General features: G+C 36.8%; 1 protein-coding gene across 2 annotated transcripts in view; it reads right to left on the bottom strand.

The window, feature by feature from the left end:
- The window catches only part of SLC25A14 (solute carrier family 25 member 14), a 35,024-nt gene extending 17,757 nt beyond the window's left edge, over positions 1 to 17,267 (bottom strand). Inside the window, exons 1-7 of one of the 2 annotated variants that reach the window (XM_057314430.1) lie at positions 16,945 to 17,001; positions 16,568 to 16,814; positions 11,558 to 11,651; positions 10,107 to 10,254; positions 7,612 to 7,706; positions 6,257 to 6,342; positions 2,485 to 2,580 (exon numbers count right to left, since the gene is read on the bottom strand). In XM_057314430.1, the coding sequence (XP_057170413.1) occupies positions 2,485 to 2,580; positions 6,257 to 6,342; positions 7,612 to 7,706; positions 10,107 to 10,254; positions 11,558 to 11,651; positions 16,568 to 16,642 (594 nt within the window). In that variant the 5' untranslated portion in view covers positions 16,643 to 16,814; positions 16,945 to 17,001. Of the gene's footprint in view, positions 1 to 2,484; positions 2,581 to 6,256; positions 6,343 to 7,611; positions 7,707 to 10,106; positions 10,255 to 11,557; positions 11,652 to 16,567; positions 16,815 to 16,944 lie in introns of both variants that reach the window. The other variant, XM_026520585.4, reaches the window with a different exon arrangement.
- Positions 17,268 to 17,622: the final 355 nt, after the last annotated feature.

Genomic DNA, 17,622 nt, shown 5'->3' with positions numbered 1-17,622 from the left:
GAAGACCATGTGTTTGAAGAAAAATGCAAACCTACTTCCTTGTTGAAATGAAAAAATATTCCTGTATTTTAATATGCAAATAATACATGTCTGCGTCAAAAGAACATATAACACAATGTACTTCACTTCTGTATCTTACATGCCTGGAGGATGTAAGCAGCCTGGATCATAAAAGTAGCTATGCTCTGTTCCTCAAAATATTAAACATACCATATGATCCAGCAATCCCACTTCTGGGCATATACGCAAAAGAACTGAAATCAGAGTCTTGAAGAGATATTTATAGCACACCCATGTTCAGAGTAGCATAATTCACAAGAGCCAAGATACAGAAACAACCTACATGCCCATTAACAGATGAACAGATAAATAAAATGTGGCATATACATACAGTGGAAGATCATTCAGCCTTAAGAAAGGAACGATATTCTGATCATGTGACAACACGAATGAACCTGGAGGACATTATGCTAAGTAAAATAAGCCAGTAACAAAAACACAAATACTGTATGATTCCACTTACATGAGGTACCCAGAAAAGCCAAATTCATAGAGACAGATAGAAGGACGGTCGCCAGGGGCTAGGGTCAGGGTGAAATGGGGAGGAGCTGTTTAATGGGTATGAAGTTCCAGTTTTACAAGACGAAAAGAGTTCCGGAGACTGGCTGAACAACAACGTAAATGTACCTAACACTACTGAACTGTATACTTAAAAATGGTTAAGATGGTAAGTTTTATGTTATATGTATTTTACCACAATTAAAAATTTTAATTAAAAATAAAGTAGCTACGTTCCCCTGACAAAATCTCCCTGTTGTAATTATTGCTCTTTGTCTTTCTCTCAGCATTAGTTTGTGAAACATTTCTAGTTAGGTCCATTTTCTGGTTTTAAATTAGACTAATCAGGGGCACCTGGGTAGCGCAGTCGTTAAGCGTCTGCCTTTGGCTCAGGGCGTGATCCCGGCGTTCCGGGATCGAGTCCCACATCGGGCTCCTCCGCTGGGAGCCTGCTTCTTCCTCTCCCACTCCCCTGCTGTGTTCCCTCTCTCTCTGGCTGTCTCTCTGTCACATAAATAAATAAAATCTTTAAAAAAAAATTAGACTAATCAAGAAAGTGCACCATTATAAAAAGCAAACCTCATGGATCATTAATGGATGTTAAGACCATTAGGTGAAAGGTTATTAAATAATAGGAGATATGCATGTTGCAAGAATGTCATCCTACAGATTACCTGCTAATTACAAAGGGGGAAAACTTATCTTTTACAATGGTGAGATCTGGTGGACATCATCTTATCAAGTAATCAAATTCAGCATCATTAATTATGGGACAATCTAACATGTGCCTCTTGCTGTGATGCAATATGAAATATACAGTGTCACCTATGAAGTTCTCTTACCAAAATGTTTAACATGAATCTAATCAAGCCAACAGACCTAACTTTCAGTTTGCAGGAAATACAGGGGAAACATTCTATAAGAAAACTGGCCCGGTCTCATCAACAAAGGAGAAATTTGAATATAGACTGGATGTTAGGTATTAGGGACTTGTTGATTTTCTTAGGTGTGATAATGATATTGTTATTATGTATTACTATGTAGGAAAATGTCCTTATTCTTAGGAGATGCATAATGAACTATTTAGGAGAGTATCATGATGTCTGCAACTTCTTTTCAAATAGTTTAGCAAAAAAACCCCAAAAAACAAAGAGTGTATGTGTGCTTATCTGTGTATACACATACTCACAGATAAAGCAAATATAGCCAGACTGTAACAGTCATTTAATCTGGGTATGTTCTGTTCTTCCAACTTTTCTGCATGTTTGTAAATTTTTATAGGGAAAATATAAAGGAAGAAAAAAACAAAGCTCTCTTCTAGAGAGTCATTCTAGTCTCTCTCATATTCTAGTAGTCTTACTTAGTATTACAATACTAAGTGATTAAAATAAGATAAAAAGTTATAAGAACAACAATAAAAAAGGAGTATAGATGAAAGCCTGGAAAATAATATGACAAAATGTTAACAGTGATTTTCTGTAGCTAGTAGGACTACTGGATTTTTTCTCTTTTATAGATCTCAAAATTTTATAGTACAATTTTCACTTTTTATAAGGTTAAAAAAAGTTGTTTTAGGTAAACAGAGACTATCGTAAACATATACTGCTGTGTTAGTACAAAACTAGCAAAAATATATATTGAAGAACTAAATTCACTGTGAATTTGAGCAAACCAAATGACTGCCTCAAATAATATAATAACCTTCTCTCACACAACCCCCAAAGATAAAGCAGAAATAAAGACAACTGGTAGGTTTTGGTCCTTTCATAGATGATAAGAAGTTTCTTACCTTATCTTCTGGGTTACCAAGAATCTTAAACAGAACAGTGTAAGATGACAATTCATAGTTTTATAGTTTATATAAAAAGTATTCTTTGTAAAGTATAGGAAACAGGCATAAAAAAATACCAGGAAAAGAGTACTCACCCTCCACAGACCCCTGGTACCTTCTTGTTGGTATATATCGATGAAGCTGCCAATCATGCTGCCTTGGAACAAGCTCCCCTGGGCTTGCATTCGAATCTAAAATAAGAAGATTCTTATCCTCTGTTTTAACAGAGACCAAAATGAGATGTTCCACTCATTTAAAATATAGAAAACAGTATTTGGGAATTATCAGAAATATTAGCCTGCTATTGTGATGAAATTAATGACAAATTATATATTTTAAAAATGTAATTTGTGTCAAAGTATATTTTATAAAAATGATTTTCATCAGCCTCACATTCCTTATACTAAGTCCATCAATTCTGGAGTTGAAAGATAACTTGTGGGAAAGCAAGAACAAGTACTCAATGAGGGTAGGAAATAATTCATTTAAAATGTGATTAGTTTAGTAAAAAATTAGAAACAATCTGCATGTCTAAAAGCAAAAAACAAAGGACTGGTTGCATAAATTATGATATGTCCATTTAATGGAATACTATTCAGCCATAAAATTTCACTATAGAATATCCGTTCACATTGGAAAATGTCAAAAATTAACTGCTAAATAGAAAAAGCATGTTGCAGAGCAGTATGCATGGTATGTCATTTTTATTAAAAACACGTAAACTAATGGGGTGCTGACTCAGATGGTAGAGCATGAGACTTTTTTAATACATTTATTCTTTCAAGATTTATTTATTTGAGAGAAAGTGTACATATGTGCATGAGGGGGTAGGGGGAGAGGGAGAGAGAACGACAATTTCAAGCAGGCTCCCTGCTGAGCACAGAGCCTGATGCGGGGCTCCATCCCACCACCCTCAGATCATGACGTGAATGAGCATAAATCAAGAGTCAGATGCTTAACCGACTGCACCACCCAGGCGCTCCAAGCATGCGACTCTTTATCTCAGCATTGTGAGTTCAGACCCACATTGGGTGTAGAGATTACTTAAAAATAAAATCTTTAGGGGCACCTAGGTGGCTCAGTCGGCGAAGCATCTGCCTTCAGCTCAGGTCATGATCCCAGGGTCCTGAGATCAAGCCCCACATCCGGCTCCCTGCTCAGCAGGGAGCCTGCTTCTCCTTCTCCCTCTGCAGCTGCTCCTGCTTGTGCTCTCTCTCTCTCAAATAAATTTTAAAAATCTTAAAAAAAAATAAAAATAATAAATAATAAAATCTTTTAAAAAATGATGTAAACTTAAAAAATAACTACGCACAGCAAAGAGACTGGATGAACATATACACACCCAAATGTAGACAGTGGTTTAAGTCTGAGTTATAAGACAAGTGAGCATTTTCCTCTTTTGTGTTTTTCTCCTGCCTTCTACTTTTTTCTACACTGAACATGCATTCTTTATGTAATTACTAAAAGCAGAAAAAGGTTTTAAAATGTAATTTCATGCTTACAAGACCTTAAATTGAATTCTATTTGTAAAAAGCATGATACCGTATTCTGCAAAGTAGCCTTTGCGAGGTGCAAGAAAGTAGAGCTAACATTCAAAAGCCCTGTGAAAGAGCTGGTACAATTTCCCACTGACTGCACACATAGAATCATAGTAGTCACTAAATACTAGTGGCCCAAAAGTGGGCCTGATTTTCATGACATGCAACTCTAGGTTTCAATAAATGTCTTTGGGAAAAAATGAAACAGCATGTTTTTATGTGGAAAGTCAATTGTTACTAGGGGTTTTGAAATAAAAACCCAAACTCAATTAAATTGGAATAGAAATTATCACAAAGACAAGTGGAAACTACAAATATCCTATTCTAAGTAAGAGACTTCTTGAAGGAGGTGATTCCTGAGCAGGGCTGGGACCAGGATTAGGTAAGTGTGGCACTTTCCTCTGGCACAAAATGTAGGAGGAGGACTCAAAAAACCACAGTAATCCAGACAAATAATAATGCAATACTTCAAAACATGAAAATATATGCACAAAACCCACAATGAACCAAATATCAAAACTGTAGTTAACTAAAGACAGGATCCAAAGGGGTGACATTTGGGTGAGGTGAGTGAGATGAATTATACAAAATATTGGTATTTTGTTAATCATGAGTATGTTGTATTCATTTTAGTTTTTGAAAAATATTGCATAAAAATGTTTTCTCTTGATTACTGAGTTTTTTGTGTCCCCTTTCATTTTGCATCCAAGGGGAATAGTTCTGTCCCTGTTTCTGAGCGCCTTGAAGGACAAATTCATGAAGAAAGAGGGGAAAGGCATTACAGTCAGAAAGAGAGCTGCATACACAAAGGCAAGCAAATAACACATAGTAAATCAGAAAGAGTTGTCCAAGGATATGTGAAAGGACTGAACAGCTCAATTATGATTATAGATCCTATATTGGTACTTTCACCGTCTAAGTTTGTGATTCTCCCCATCCCCAGCACCCTCAGCCCTACCTAGGTATAAGAAAAGAAAAGGGAGATTATAGCATTGGTCAATGGTTGTAATCGTACCAGGCAGGTCAGAGGGACAGGAAATTGAAGCAAATCACTTAGGTGATTAAGTCAAGGATCCAGATGGATAAGAAAGGAAGCTTTAAGGAGTTAAGTATTATTGTTCTTGAAAAGGATACAATCAATTCTCTTCATAAATACTTGCTATGTAAATTTAAAGTGATATAAAAATTCTGTAGCTACATTACTCTCAGTTTAATCCAGAAAGATCATTTCATATCTTTTCTCCATCAACCATCACTGGTTTCTTTCATGTGTGCTGTGTTTCAAGTCACACTCTTGGTTCTCAAAATTCTCTGAAGTGCAATAGATCTCTCTTTCACTAACCTAGTCATCTGTGGTTTCGAATAAATAAAGCATATGTCCTCTTTTTTCTCACATTTCCCCTAAAATAAATGTCAAAAGCTTGGGACCCTCTCAGACACTATAATCATATATGTAGTGCTTTTAATTAATCATAAGTTTAAATAAGTTATTAACTATGTAGAAAACGTGTACCATTTTATTAGATAAAATGAGTACAGTATTATTAAATGTTTTATCCTGTGTTTTGATAAAATCTGAAAGAAATCCAATTATATTTTTAAAAATCAACACCACTAACCTATGCTGTTCTAGTTCTGAATTCAAAATATCCCAACACAGACCAAAATATGCCATTTTAAAGCCAAATCTCACCCTTAAAGGAAATACCGGTAAGACAAGAAAAGACAATGCATTATAGACTAAGGTACCTCAATTAGCTATTAAAGGAGGCTTCTCCAAAAACTGTATTTTGATTTATCCCTTTGTCTGGTACCCCAGATTACATCACAGTCAATATACCATACTAAGATTTGAAATGGGTGGGGAATATGCCTTTCTTTTGTAAAGTGGAGGAAGAACTATTAAAAACACAAATTCATTCTCAGATCAATTTTAGAAGACAAATGGAAGTAAGGGATCTGTAAATTGATTCCCTTAAAATTGCATAGTCCCTGGAAAGAATCTTATAGGGGTTTGCATACTCTAGTTTAAAGACCAATGGATTAACACATATCATAATAAATTGATTACTACTTACTGAGCACCTACTATATACCAAGTATGATAGGCAGCTTACATATATTATCTCTAATCCTAAACAACCCTATGCAATAAGTGCTGAATTATTTTCATTTTATAAATGAGGAAACCAAGGCTTAAAGCAGTTATTTACCCAAGGTTTTACAGCTGGCAAGTGACAAAGTGGAGACCTAAACCCAAATATGATTCAAAGTTCATGCTCTTTTCATAACACTTTCTATACATCCAATGCTACCAGACCTCTCTTACCTTTAGTACATCAGTGGGGTTGGCTATAGTGGAAGATATCACTCCTGACACTACCCCACAGATCATATTAATTAGAAGAGTTTCATCTGTAAAACGGAAAAAAAAAAAGTCTTTTTGTATTAAGTACTAGTTTCGAAGAACAGAATACTCATCTATCAGAGGAAAAGAACCCTGGGAAGAGAAATGACTGTAAGAAATGAACCACAAAGCTTATGAACCTAAAGAAACTCAAATATTTCTAGATCCCAAATCAGTACTGAAACAGAAATCATTATTCTTAAAAAAGTATTTCTAAAAGACACTGGAACATGTCCTATTATTCTATATACAGCAACTGCCAGTAACCCACATAAATTCAGAATGTGGTATTTCTCCTTCAATCATTTCAAACACCTAAAGAAAATTCTTTTGTCTTTTTCTGAAGAATCATCAACTCTAAAGACTTAGGAACCAAATGTTAAAAAATAAAAACTTATGTGTTCACAGAAAAAAATTACCTAAACATTAATTTTGACTGGCCTTGATATCTACTAGCTTCTATTTATTTAAAGAAGATTCTGTAGACAAATATGAAACTAGTCATTTGAAACTAAATCTGCTCAGCCAAAAGAAAAAAAGATGAAACCATACAGCATAATTTTCTAAAATGAAAATTCCATCTTCACCATGCTTCCTTACCATGAAGAGCCTACAAATAGAAACTAGGTAAACCCAAGTGAAGCATCTGTGAAAGGAAATTATTTTAGGAAGCGAACCCTTTAGAATCCTCAAAGAGGCTCCAGAAAAAGTCAATTTAGGACAATAAAATAATTCAAAGGACATTACTAATCAAAAGGCTCTCCAGCTATCCCCAACCATGCAACAGCTAGGCCTGTGGTAAAATACCCATTTAGTATAGTATCAAGCTGGAAACGCTGCAGCAGCACATTTAGAGACATATGATAATGCTGAATGTGGGTAAGGTGGCCACAGGTACAACAGAACCTAGAATAGTCTAAAATTACTCCATCTAACAAAAGCTTATCAAAATTGGCCGCTAGAGAATTGCTTATAGCTGAAGTCCTTTTGTTGATGAAGGCAGCATTAATTTTCTGGATAAACTTGTCCATTTTCCCTCTGTGATGACCAGAAGCCTTTTTTTTTTTTGATAGGAAAAGGGACAAACTTAAAGAGCAGGTCCCTCTAACCCATATTATCACCTCTGCAAGGATTAATCCCAAGTCAGTAGGAGCTTGCTTTGTCCTCGCAATGACTGTCACCAACTCTCAGACATCCCATGATGCATGCTTCTGGGTAAGCATGATTTCAATAATCCCTCTGAGTACTACCGCAAAAGAGAATGAGTCTATACTTACCTTCTAAACGTTCTACAAATAATCTCTTCAAGCTTTGGTAAATGCCAATTTTAATGGTGCCATATGATGCCTGTCTTAGTAAGGCAGGGGCAATTCTGCCAAAAAAGAAAGAAAGAAAAAGTCAATTATACTCAACATGCACTTGTAGATTATACATATCTAGATAGTTTACTCATTTCCATTATCTCATTCCACCCAACTACAACAGAATATGCAATATACATTCACCAAGAGAGAGCACATTTGATCATAAAACAGACCTCAACAAACTTAAAAGAATTGAAGTCATATAGAGTATGGTCTCTGACCATAATGGAATTAAACTAGAAATCGGTAAGGAAAATCCTCAAACACCTGGAAATTAAACAACACATTTCTAAACAATCCACGGTTCACAAGAACTCTCAAAGGAAATTTTAAAAATACACAAAACTGAATGAAAATGAAAATTCAACCTATTAAAATATGTAGGATACAGCCAAAGCAGTGCTGAGAGGGAAATTTATGACACAAATGCTTACATTAGAAAGGAGAAAGGGAGAGGGAAAGTCTCAAATCAATAATCTAAGTCCCTAACTCAAGAAACTAGAAGAGCAAAGTAAACTCAAAGCAAGCAGAAGGGGAGGAAATAATAAAGAGCATAAATTAATATAATTGAAAACAGAAAAATAGAGAAAAATCAATAAAGCAAAAAGACAGCTCTTTTGGGAAAAAAATCAATAAAATTGATAAAACTCTAACAAGGTTCACAGTAATAAAAAGAGAGAAGACATAAGTCACCAATATCAGGAACAAAATGGACAGCACTACAAATTCTGCAGCCATTAAAAGGATAATAAGGTAATGCTATAAAGACTTTATGCTCATAAATTCAACAACTCAGAAGAAATGGACTAATTCCTTGAAAACTACAAACTACCGAAACTCTAAATGAAATAGATAAAAATATGGGAATCATCAAAAAAAGATGAAATCGATAATCTGAATAGTCTCATAACCATTAAAATATTTTAATTCACAATTTTAAAGTTCCCAAAAAGGAAATCTCCAGGCCCAGGTAATTTCACTGGGGAATTCTACCAAGCATTTAAAAAAATCAACACCAATCTTACACAATCTCTTCCAGAAAAGAGAAGAGAGTATTTCCCAATTCATTTTATGAGGCTAGTATTACCCTGATACCAAAACCAGACAAAAAGAGTACAAAATGAAAAAACTATATGCCAATATCTCTCAGGAATTTAGATGCAAAAATCCTTAACAAAATATTAGCAAACCAAATCTAGCAATGTAGAAAAAGAAGTATACACCATTATTCACCTTATGGAGATTCACCACTTTTTTAATTTATTTTTTCGGTGGGTTTATATGGTATCATTTATTTTTTATTAAATTCCTTTTTAATTTAATTTCAAGTAATTAACATTTAGTGTATTAGTTTCAGAGGTAGAGTTCAGTGATTCATCAGTCTTATATAATACCCAGTTTTCATTACATCATGTGCCCTCTTTAATGTCCACCATCCAGTTACCCTGTCCCCACCATGGAGGTTTTTTAAAAATCAACCTTACTTCATAACAGTTGCAGATACATCTTTAATCTATCAAGGAGGTACCAGAGCCAAGATTTCACCCTATTTAAGTTCTGCTTATAAACTGAAGACATTCTCACTCATACCTCCTTTGAGATTCTTCCAAATTGCAGAACTACACTTTAGTAGTTATAAATAGAAAGACGACAGCAGCTTGGATGGTTATGATTTTTAAAATGATGACTAAATATGCATATTTCTGACATTATTGCTTGCTATTAGAAAAAATAATCTTGTGATTATCCATGCTGATTAAAAAACAAGGTGAAACAGCTGGTCCATGATTCACTAGATTCAGGCTGTATTACTTAATTTTTTTCCCTAAGAAAATTACTTTTTAAAATTAAGTCTAATACAGGTTAATAATAAAACTGATGTTCATTCTCTGAGCAGTAAACTGGTAACCTGGATGCAGGAGTGACCTAGGAAATTGGCAGCAGATAAATGACAAAATGGATGATAAACCACAAACCTACAGCTAATTAAAAGTTGACAAATAGATGGGTCTCCCTCTTTCTGGCAGTTTAAACTGCCAGAATAGTATTTCTTTAAAGAGGAAAATTTTAAAAGAACTGAGTATTTGGCAACTCAGGTAGAATATTACAGAAATATATACATTTAACTGGTGCTGCTATTCACAGTGGCTATCAATGACGTTCAGGAAAACAGGAGAAAGCCAATGCTGCAATGAGATATCCATTTTAAAACATATCACTTAAAGCCAGATAAACACAAAATCCAAAGCTCGAGACCTACCAGCAAGTGAAATATAAACTGGAACATCAATATTGAATTACAAATTGGAATGGTGAATATGACGGGCACACACTACCAGACAGCTGAAATACATGGCTTCTCTAAAAAGTATTTCCCTTCATGATGTAAGGAAAGAATACACTCTCACCCGGAATACAGAGCCAATACACCTTCTTCTTTATAGATGCGGAACAAGGCATGAAACATTCCTCGGTATTTTATCTCTTTAAAGCGAACATCAATACTTTGGCCTTGAACTTGAAGTCGCGTTTTGGTCAGGTCCACAGGGAACGTTCCTATAAAGGATCATACTGATTTATAAGCTTTTCCAAAGAGTCACAGTTAAAATTTAGGCCGAATTTAAGCCAATGACAATTTTAAAACGTAAGACAAAGTCCTTTTTATAACACATAGAGGGTATCTCTACTAGGAATACCACTGTCAGAAAAGTTGTATGTGTTAAAGTGAAATATACTGTACTGTATCTATGCAGTAGGATTTCACCCATGCTATAATTAAAACTGTGATATAATGAAGTGCTTTAAGATGGTCCTAATATACAACAAATACAAAATAATTTAAATGATGTTTTATTCATCTGTAACATACAATTTGGCACTTGTCTCTTCCTCTGCCCCCCATCTCATCTCCCCACTTCTCCTTCATAAAATCTCCCCAGATTTTCACAAAGAAGATAGGAAAGCATGGGACTGCTGTTCCAGGTACCCTTATATACTATTAGAAAGTTTAGTGGGTTTTTTTCTTTTATCTGTTTACAAGAAACAAATAGTTTCCTAATATTATGAAAGATAATGGCAAAGTCCTATTTGGTCTACTCATCTTGGTTCCCAGGTAATTCAGGATTAATAACAGCACAGTGCTTAGGAAATTTCTTTAACCAACTTCTATTATTACATCTACACACAGAAGTGGCCATTACATTGACAAAATATGTTCCAGGGAATATTTCGAAGTCTAAAACTAACAAGATTATGTAGCTCTGGTCACTGATGACCTTGATATCACAACACCAGAGCATTTGCCAAGAAAGTCAACAAAGATAAATGGATTAGAGTCACTTATGAATAGTTTAGGAAAGAGAAAATTTGGAAAATGAAAAAACACAATCTAAAAATACTTCAAAACTAAAATCAAATAGAGAAGAATCTAGTTTGGTCTTATTAGTCAATTTTCTTCTAAAATGGCACAGAGGTTTGAAAAAAAGAAGTTTGGATCCTCACTAAGAAAATTTAACAACTTAGCATAAAGGAAAGAACATTAGTACAAAAATATAGCAGAAACCCCTATATTATCTAACTCCCTTTTACTTTTCATATTACTTAAGCCTAGAGCAAATTAACAAATCACTAAACTATCAAAAGAGCTTCTTAAGTTTGACTTTTCTTAATCTCATTCACCATACCATTTATTTGTAGCACTTTCTCAGAAAATATTACTTAATGGCTTAGAGACAATAGTTTTTAAAACAAATAGAATGAACGTCTTTTCACTTTTTCTCTAGCTTTCACCAAAAATAACTGTCACCATAAGCTACCATCTATACCATAGAAGCAGACTTGTCAATTTTCACATTCTTACCAAACTCAGCAACAATAGAGGCAAGGCCGCCATATACAAAGGGTTTCCAATTCAGACCAGACATCTCATGGCTTACAGTGGCACTTTTCTGGTGCTAAAAATAAACACAAATCAGAACAAGGCACAAGAGTGAGGAGTATTTGTTAGTGTCTGATCACATTATTTGTATCAACAAAATTGACAAATAAAACAGATGTAGAGGAAAAACCCTACCAAGTGGAATGAAACAAAATGGGGAATCCTGTTTTATGTGCTGGATGATCATGAATGTGTTCTTTACTGCCATTCTGTATGGGTAGGCGTGCAATTCCCTCAAAGATTAACTTGCGCCCTTCATTTGCTCTAGTTTCTTTAATTTTATCCACGTTCCCACCCAAAGAAGAGGTTTCAGTCCATCCAGCACAACCAACTTGGACATTCAACTAGACAATTACAAGCAAAGGAACCTGGAGTTCAAATTATATGGGCTGAGGCATCTCATAAAAGCAGTTCATAGTATTCTGCGACCTTGATTCAGGTGCAAAGCAAAGGCTGACACCGCTCCCCTCTCACGTTCTTAGCCCTCTCATCTCTCCACTAAACTTCAGAGTTCTAGTTCATCTAGCTACTTGTAGCTATACACAACTTCTCCCCACAAAGCCCAAGCTGAATGAAATACTTTTTCATCTTCCTTCTGGTTCCCAGAGGAACGAAAACAATATAAATGATGTCTCTCTTCTCTCTGACATTTAACATACATCCATCTAGTGAATTTCTTTTTCCCTGGCCTTTTAAAGCACATTGATACAAATATTTTCTTTGATGTTTAACAATGTATTTAACAATGTATTTCTACTCCCAGCCCCTTTTACTTCTTCCCCATCCCACCCCCATTAGACCTGTCATCTTCAATCTTTTCATTTTTGTTTTTCCTGCCACTCTCAGCTATCTCTCTTGGATTTTACTTTTTTTCCACAGCTCTGCCCTTTAGATCAGTTTTCAAATTTTAGGTACACAAAAATGATCTAGAACATGGATTAAAACATAGACTGTTGGGCCTCACCCTCAAAATTTCTGATTAGTGTCCTGGGTTTGGCCTGAGAATATGCAAGTTTCCTAATAATGCTGGCGCTTCCACACTTTAAGATCTACTACTACTCTATGCATGACCTACTAAATCCTGGTCCAGCTGGAAGTAATCTCTTTTAAGATGGACTCTGAGATTTCTTTTAAATATTCCTTTTCCAGAACTTCACAGTACATATACTATTGAATTTCAAAAACATCTTCAAGTGCTTTACAGTCAGGAATAAAGACTCAGAAGTCAGACTGCCTAGGTTCAAATCCTGACACCACTTACTAGCTCTGTGACCAAGTTACTTAACCACTCCGTGCCTGTGTTTTCTGAACCATAAAATGGGGATAATAAATACTATCTTACAGGGTTATTGTGAAAATTAAACGATATATGTAAAATACCTAGAAAAGTATCTGGCACCTAGTGCAACTATTATTTTTTTAAGTTTATTTTTTTTAGTAATCTCCACACCCAACATGGGGCTCGAACTCACAACCCCAAGATCAAGAGTCACATGCTTTTCCAACTGAGCCAGCCAGGCACCCTCTAGTTCAACTATTAGCTATTATCATTACTACATTTCGAAAGGTACTCAAATTTACATTTTAACAGATATTACTTGCTGCCCACCACCTCCACTGCCCAATCTGAAGTTAGCACCATTGAGTCACAGTCTCTTTTTAGGGGAGACAAGATTTTGCTTTATTTCCACAAAAGGAAATCTCTTTAAGCACAAATGAACAATTTCCCAAAGAGGACAGCAAACATGCAGACAAATGTTTTAGTAAGAGACCACAAAAATAATTATGGACACTTCTTTTAAGTATAGTGTGATCAGCCAGTCCATCTGATATACAGAGTCTGGAATAGATAGCTCTTTTGGAAGAAAATTGTTGAAAGAAATTCTAAAAAGCAAAATAGGAATAGGCACTTCAAGTACCAGCTGCAGTTTGAAATGAGTCTCAAGTACTAAATATTATCTTATTAACATTTTCAGTTATGACCACATTTTATTACAATTGATAGTAAAACATGACACACACGGTGAGAGGGTAAGCATGGAAAAGCAAGGACCATGGCATATCCCCTCTCTTAGTCAATGAAGAGGGCATTTTTCCCTCACAATTTAGAGATTTCCCAAAACAGTCAAGCATTTCAAATGGCTGCTATGCTTCTCTTCAAAGCTTTCTTTTTACAACTTCTTTCCACTCATATCATTACAGAGAAAGCCTCTATCAGAACTTTACTACCTGCTACCCAGACTTTTAAAAAGAAGTTCCCAGGGTTCAGGGAATAATAATAAATCAGTTAAAAACAGAGGGCAGAGCCATAGCAGGGAGTGGAACTTTAGGTTAGCCAGCCCAGTGGTTCCTTAATGAAGTTTTCACAATTCTGAGATGAAATGAAGAAAATAAGGGCACCTAGTGCTTTTTCTTCAGCTGAATGAAGTCCTTTAATTTAAAGAACTATCTATTAGGAAATCATGTTCTTTCTCCTGGAGCATTTTTTAAAATCACCTTTCCTGTATGAAATGTAGTTGGTAGTTGATTTTATCTAGCATTCTTCTTAGCAAAATAAGACTGACTACCTTCATTTATGCCTCCTCCCCACACTTTCACTTAAATGTTACTGGTCCATGAAATCCAAAACTCTAGGGACCACGGGCCAAATTCAACACTGCTACCACTCCCCTATCTGTCAGTAAAATCCCTTTTCCTCCATGTTAGGAAAGAATCTTGTTATGAAAAAGTCCTTTATATCTTTAATTAGGTCTCCTTTTAGACATTCTTTCCTCATTGAGCCAAAAGTCCGCTTTCCTCTAGTTTTCACCAATTTGGGGAGGTAATATTAAACGTATTCTTTTTCCCTAGGGGGGGGTCCTTCAAGTATTTAAAGACAGCTATCATGTTTTCCTACCTCTTATCTTTCTCAGTGTAAACATCTACGATAATTTTCATCACTCACTATATATATTCCATTTACTACAGCTGAAAATTGCAGTCACTTTTGTGGAGGCCATATCACACTACTGAAATCATTAAAATGTCAGCTAAAACCTCTAAGTTTTTTACATAAGGCCATATACATGCATGCATGTCATGTTATATCTATTCCACAATTGTGCAATGTTTTTTGAATCTTCATTTACCCCCTTCTATCTCTTAATTTCAGGCACACGGGATGAGGTTTCTCTTCCAGTTGCCCCATGTTATTTTCTCTCTTGACTAGGTAAGATCCCTAGGGCAAACACCATGTCTCACGAATTGGGTATACAGCCATTAAATACTTGGCTTATTCCAGTGAAATGTCCTTTATCTATGTAGGCAGTATGTATACAAAAGATTATGTGAGGAATTAGAAAGTTAACTTGCTGGACCTGAGCAATGCTACACACTCTGTACACAACATTTTGTTTTTATTCATCCTCAGACATTCTCTAATTCTCTTCCCTGGCTTCTCTGCAGAGAATTACTTGTGTAAAAGACCCCAAGCATGCTAAAAATGATTCTAAAAATGATTTTTACTTGTGGGGGCTATCCCCAGATATGGGTAAAAGGAAAGAAGTCACATCTGAGTTAAAACATAAATATACTACCTTAAATATTTATCACATAAAGAAGCCAATGAAAAAATGTCTTTAAAATGCAAACATGTGTTCTGAAGTCCAACTAAGGAAAATCTGATAGCCTAAAGAGTGAGAAGAATGTCCCAGAACACAAGTTACATAGCACTTACTATTCCAAATATCTGGTCAGATAAATCTGGGTGCTTTTCTCACTTTCTCCTTTAAAAATGAGTAGGCATTACAGATTCTCAGACTTGGGAGATAATAATGGAGAGAGAAGCAAATATTTATTGAAGGCATACTAAATGCCCAAACCTGCAACATGCTATGGGTATAAACATCATGTTTTAAAAAAAACAAACATACGTTCTAACACATGACAATATCTATCATTCAACCTATCTTTCCTGGATAATCAAAGGGATTGGGGTGGGGATAAAGTTGTATGAAATATAGCACTTCCTTTCAAGAGCTTATAATCTGGCAGAAGAAATCAAAGTAGTTCATTAGAGAAAAATTGAGTACTAAATTATATAGTACAAGCTACAAGAGCAGGAGCATGGAAAAGGAGACAATCAGCATGGGCCTAAATAATTTGAAAGGCTTCTGGAGGTGAGAGACTTAAAATGGGCCTTGCCAGACAGCAGGCAGAATCAGGATAGGTGTAGGTAAGGGAGGGGTGGAGGAGGAAAACAGGATGAACAGGGACACAAATGTGGGAAAAGCACAGCATGTGGAGGCAGGCATCAGTATAGTGTGCTCTGAGAAGGAAGAGTGGAACCTAACTGGAACAGGGAATTGATTGAAACAATTATCAGACAAGAAGTATGGTAAGGAAAAGGTTACACTGAAAAGCTTAAAACCAAAATGCATGTGTGGCAGGGTGGTAGGGATACTGTAAGTTTTTTAACAGGGAAGGGACAGGAGGATATCCACATTTTAGTTAGTCTACTAGGGCTGCAGCAAGCAGTGGATTACAAACGAGAGAGGCAAAGAAACTAGCTTAGGATGCTATGAAGTAAAGCAGACAAAGTAAAGCAGACAAGATGTTTGTTGGCAATGAGGTTAAAGATAAACTTCTAAAATGGAAACACAAAGGAACTTGATGATGTAGGGAATGAAGACAAGAGTTCATAATAACTCCAAGCATCCCTAGCCAGGAAAAACCAAGAAAACACTGACAGAAAACCACAAACGTCCCTGCTGTTACCTTGTCTGAGAATCTAACTCATGTTGATAATGGCTGTCATCCCAATTAGTTAGCTGAACTGCATTTTAATAGATGCCTTCAATGCCTCGACCTCAAGGAGTGGCAGGGGGTAGAAACTGAAGGGGAGCATCTTCTAACAGCATCCCTCACACTAACACAATGGAGGTGTTTGCTTACTCCGCTTACAATCACCGCCGCCGTTGCAAACTTCACCCTTAGAAAAATTAGGATTATTCCAGGAAAGATACCCATTCACCCTCTGGGTAGCAGGATCTTGCCAGTTCCTCAGCTGTCAGAGCGAGCTCGTGGAGAGAAGGGAGGCGCCTGAAGAAGGCGGCCTCCCAAGGGGGTCGAGGAAGCAGGGTTCAATCGAAGAAGTAAAACCACCGATGCCAGAAGAGTGAAAGACAGGGAAGGGACTCAGCTGAGGGGAGAGAGAGATCAAAGGACCGTTAAGCCCCTCCCAGGCCGGGAACCAGGCCAGCCCGGCCCCGCGCGGCCTGGCGAGGCCCAGCCCCGCTCCCCAGCCTGGAAGTCCAGGAGCTCCCCCTCACCTGCTCGGGCTCATCGCACGACTGGGAAGCCGAGGCTCCCACAGTCGGAAACGCCACCGCAATGCCAACCCGGAAGCATTGAGACCAACGGAAGTAACCAAGTCGTCGCCCCGGCAACGGTGGCACAGGCATTGCAACACCACCTCCTCAAAGCCTAAAAAAGAAGGCGCAAAATAAGAGGTGGAAATGACAAGGGTCTTAAAGGAGGAGTCGAGCCGGCTGCGAGTGCAAAGACCCAGAAAGGGCAACCTTTTGGAAGGTGTAGGGAGAAAGAACTAAGGCGTGAGAATTTGGCAGCTTCTGCAGCTCACATGCTCGCCAGATGGAGGCAGAGATGTCGCCTGGTTACCAAGTTACCACCCACCTCTGGTGTACTAGGGCTTGGAAAGGGGCGGGGGTTAAGAGGAGAGCTGCCCGCTGAACCTAAATGACGCGAGGGGCGGGATAATCGTAGTGAAGGGAGGGGACAATCGTAGTGAAGGGGCGGGGCGGGGCGCCTGCGCTCACAGTACGGAAAAAAAAGGAGGGAAAGTGAGGGGAGCGGGACAGAACTCTTAAAAGTAGGAAAACGAGGGAAAGGAGTGAACGGTATTTAGTGACGTGCCCGAAATCGGAAAGAAAATAAAGATAAAGTAAATAAACCGCGGCACCGAATGAGCGCCAGGTATGAGGGACTGA

The sequence above is a fragment of the Ursus arctos genome, chromosome X (assembly GCF_023065955.2).
Source record: "Ursus arctos isolate Adak ecotype North America chromosome X, UrsArc2.0, whole genome shotgun sequence".
NCBI classification, from domain to species: domain Eukaryota; kingdom Metazoa; phylum Chordata; class Mammalia; order Carnivora; family Ursidae; genus Ursus; species Ursus arctos.
This window is presented reverse-complemented; position numbering and strand designations above follow the sequence as displayed.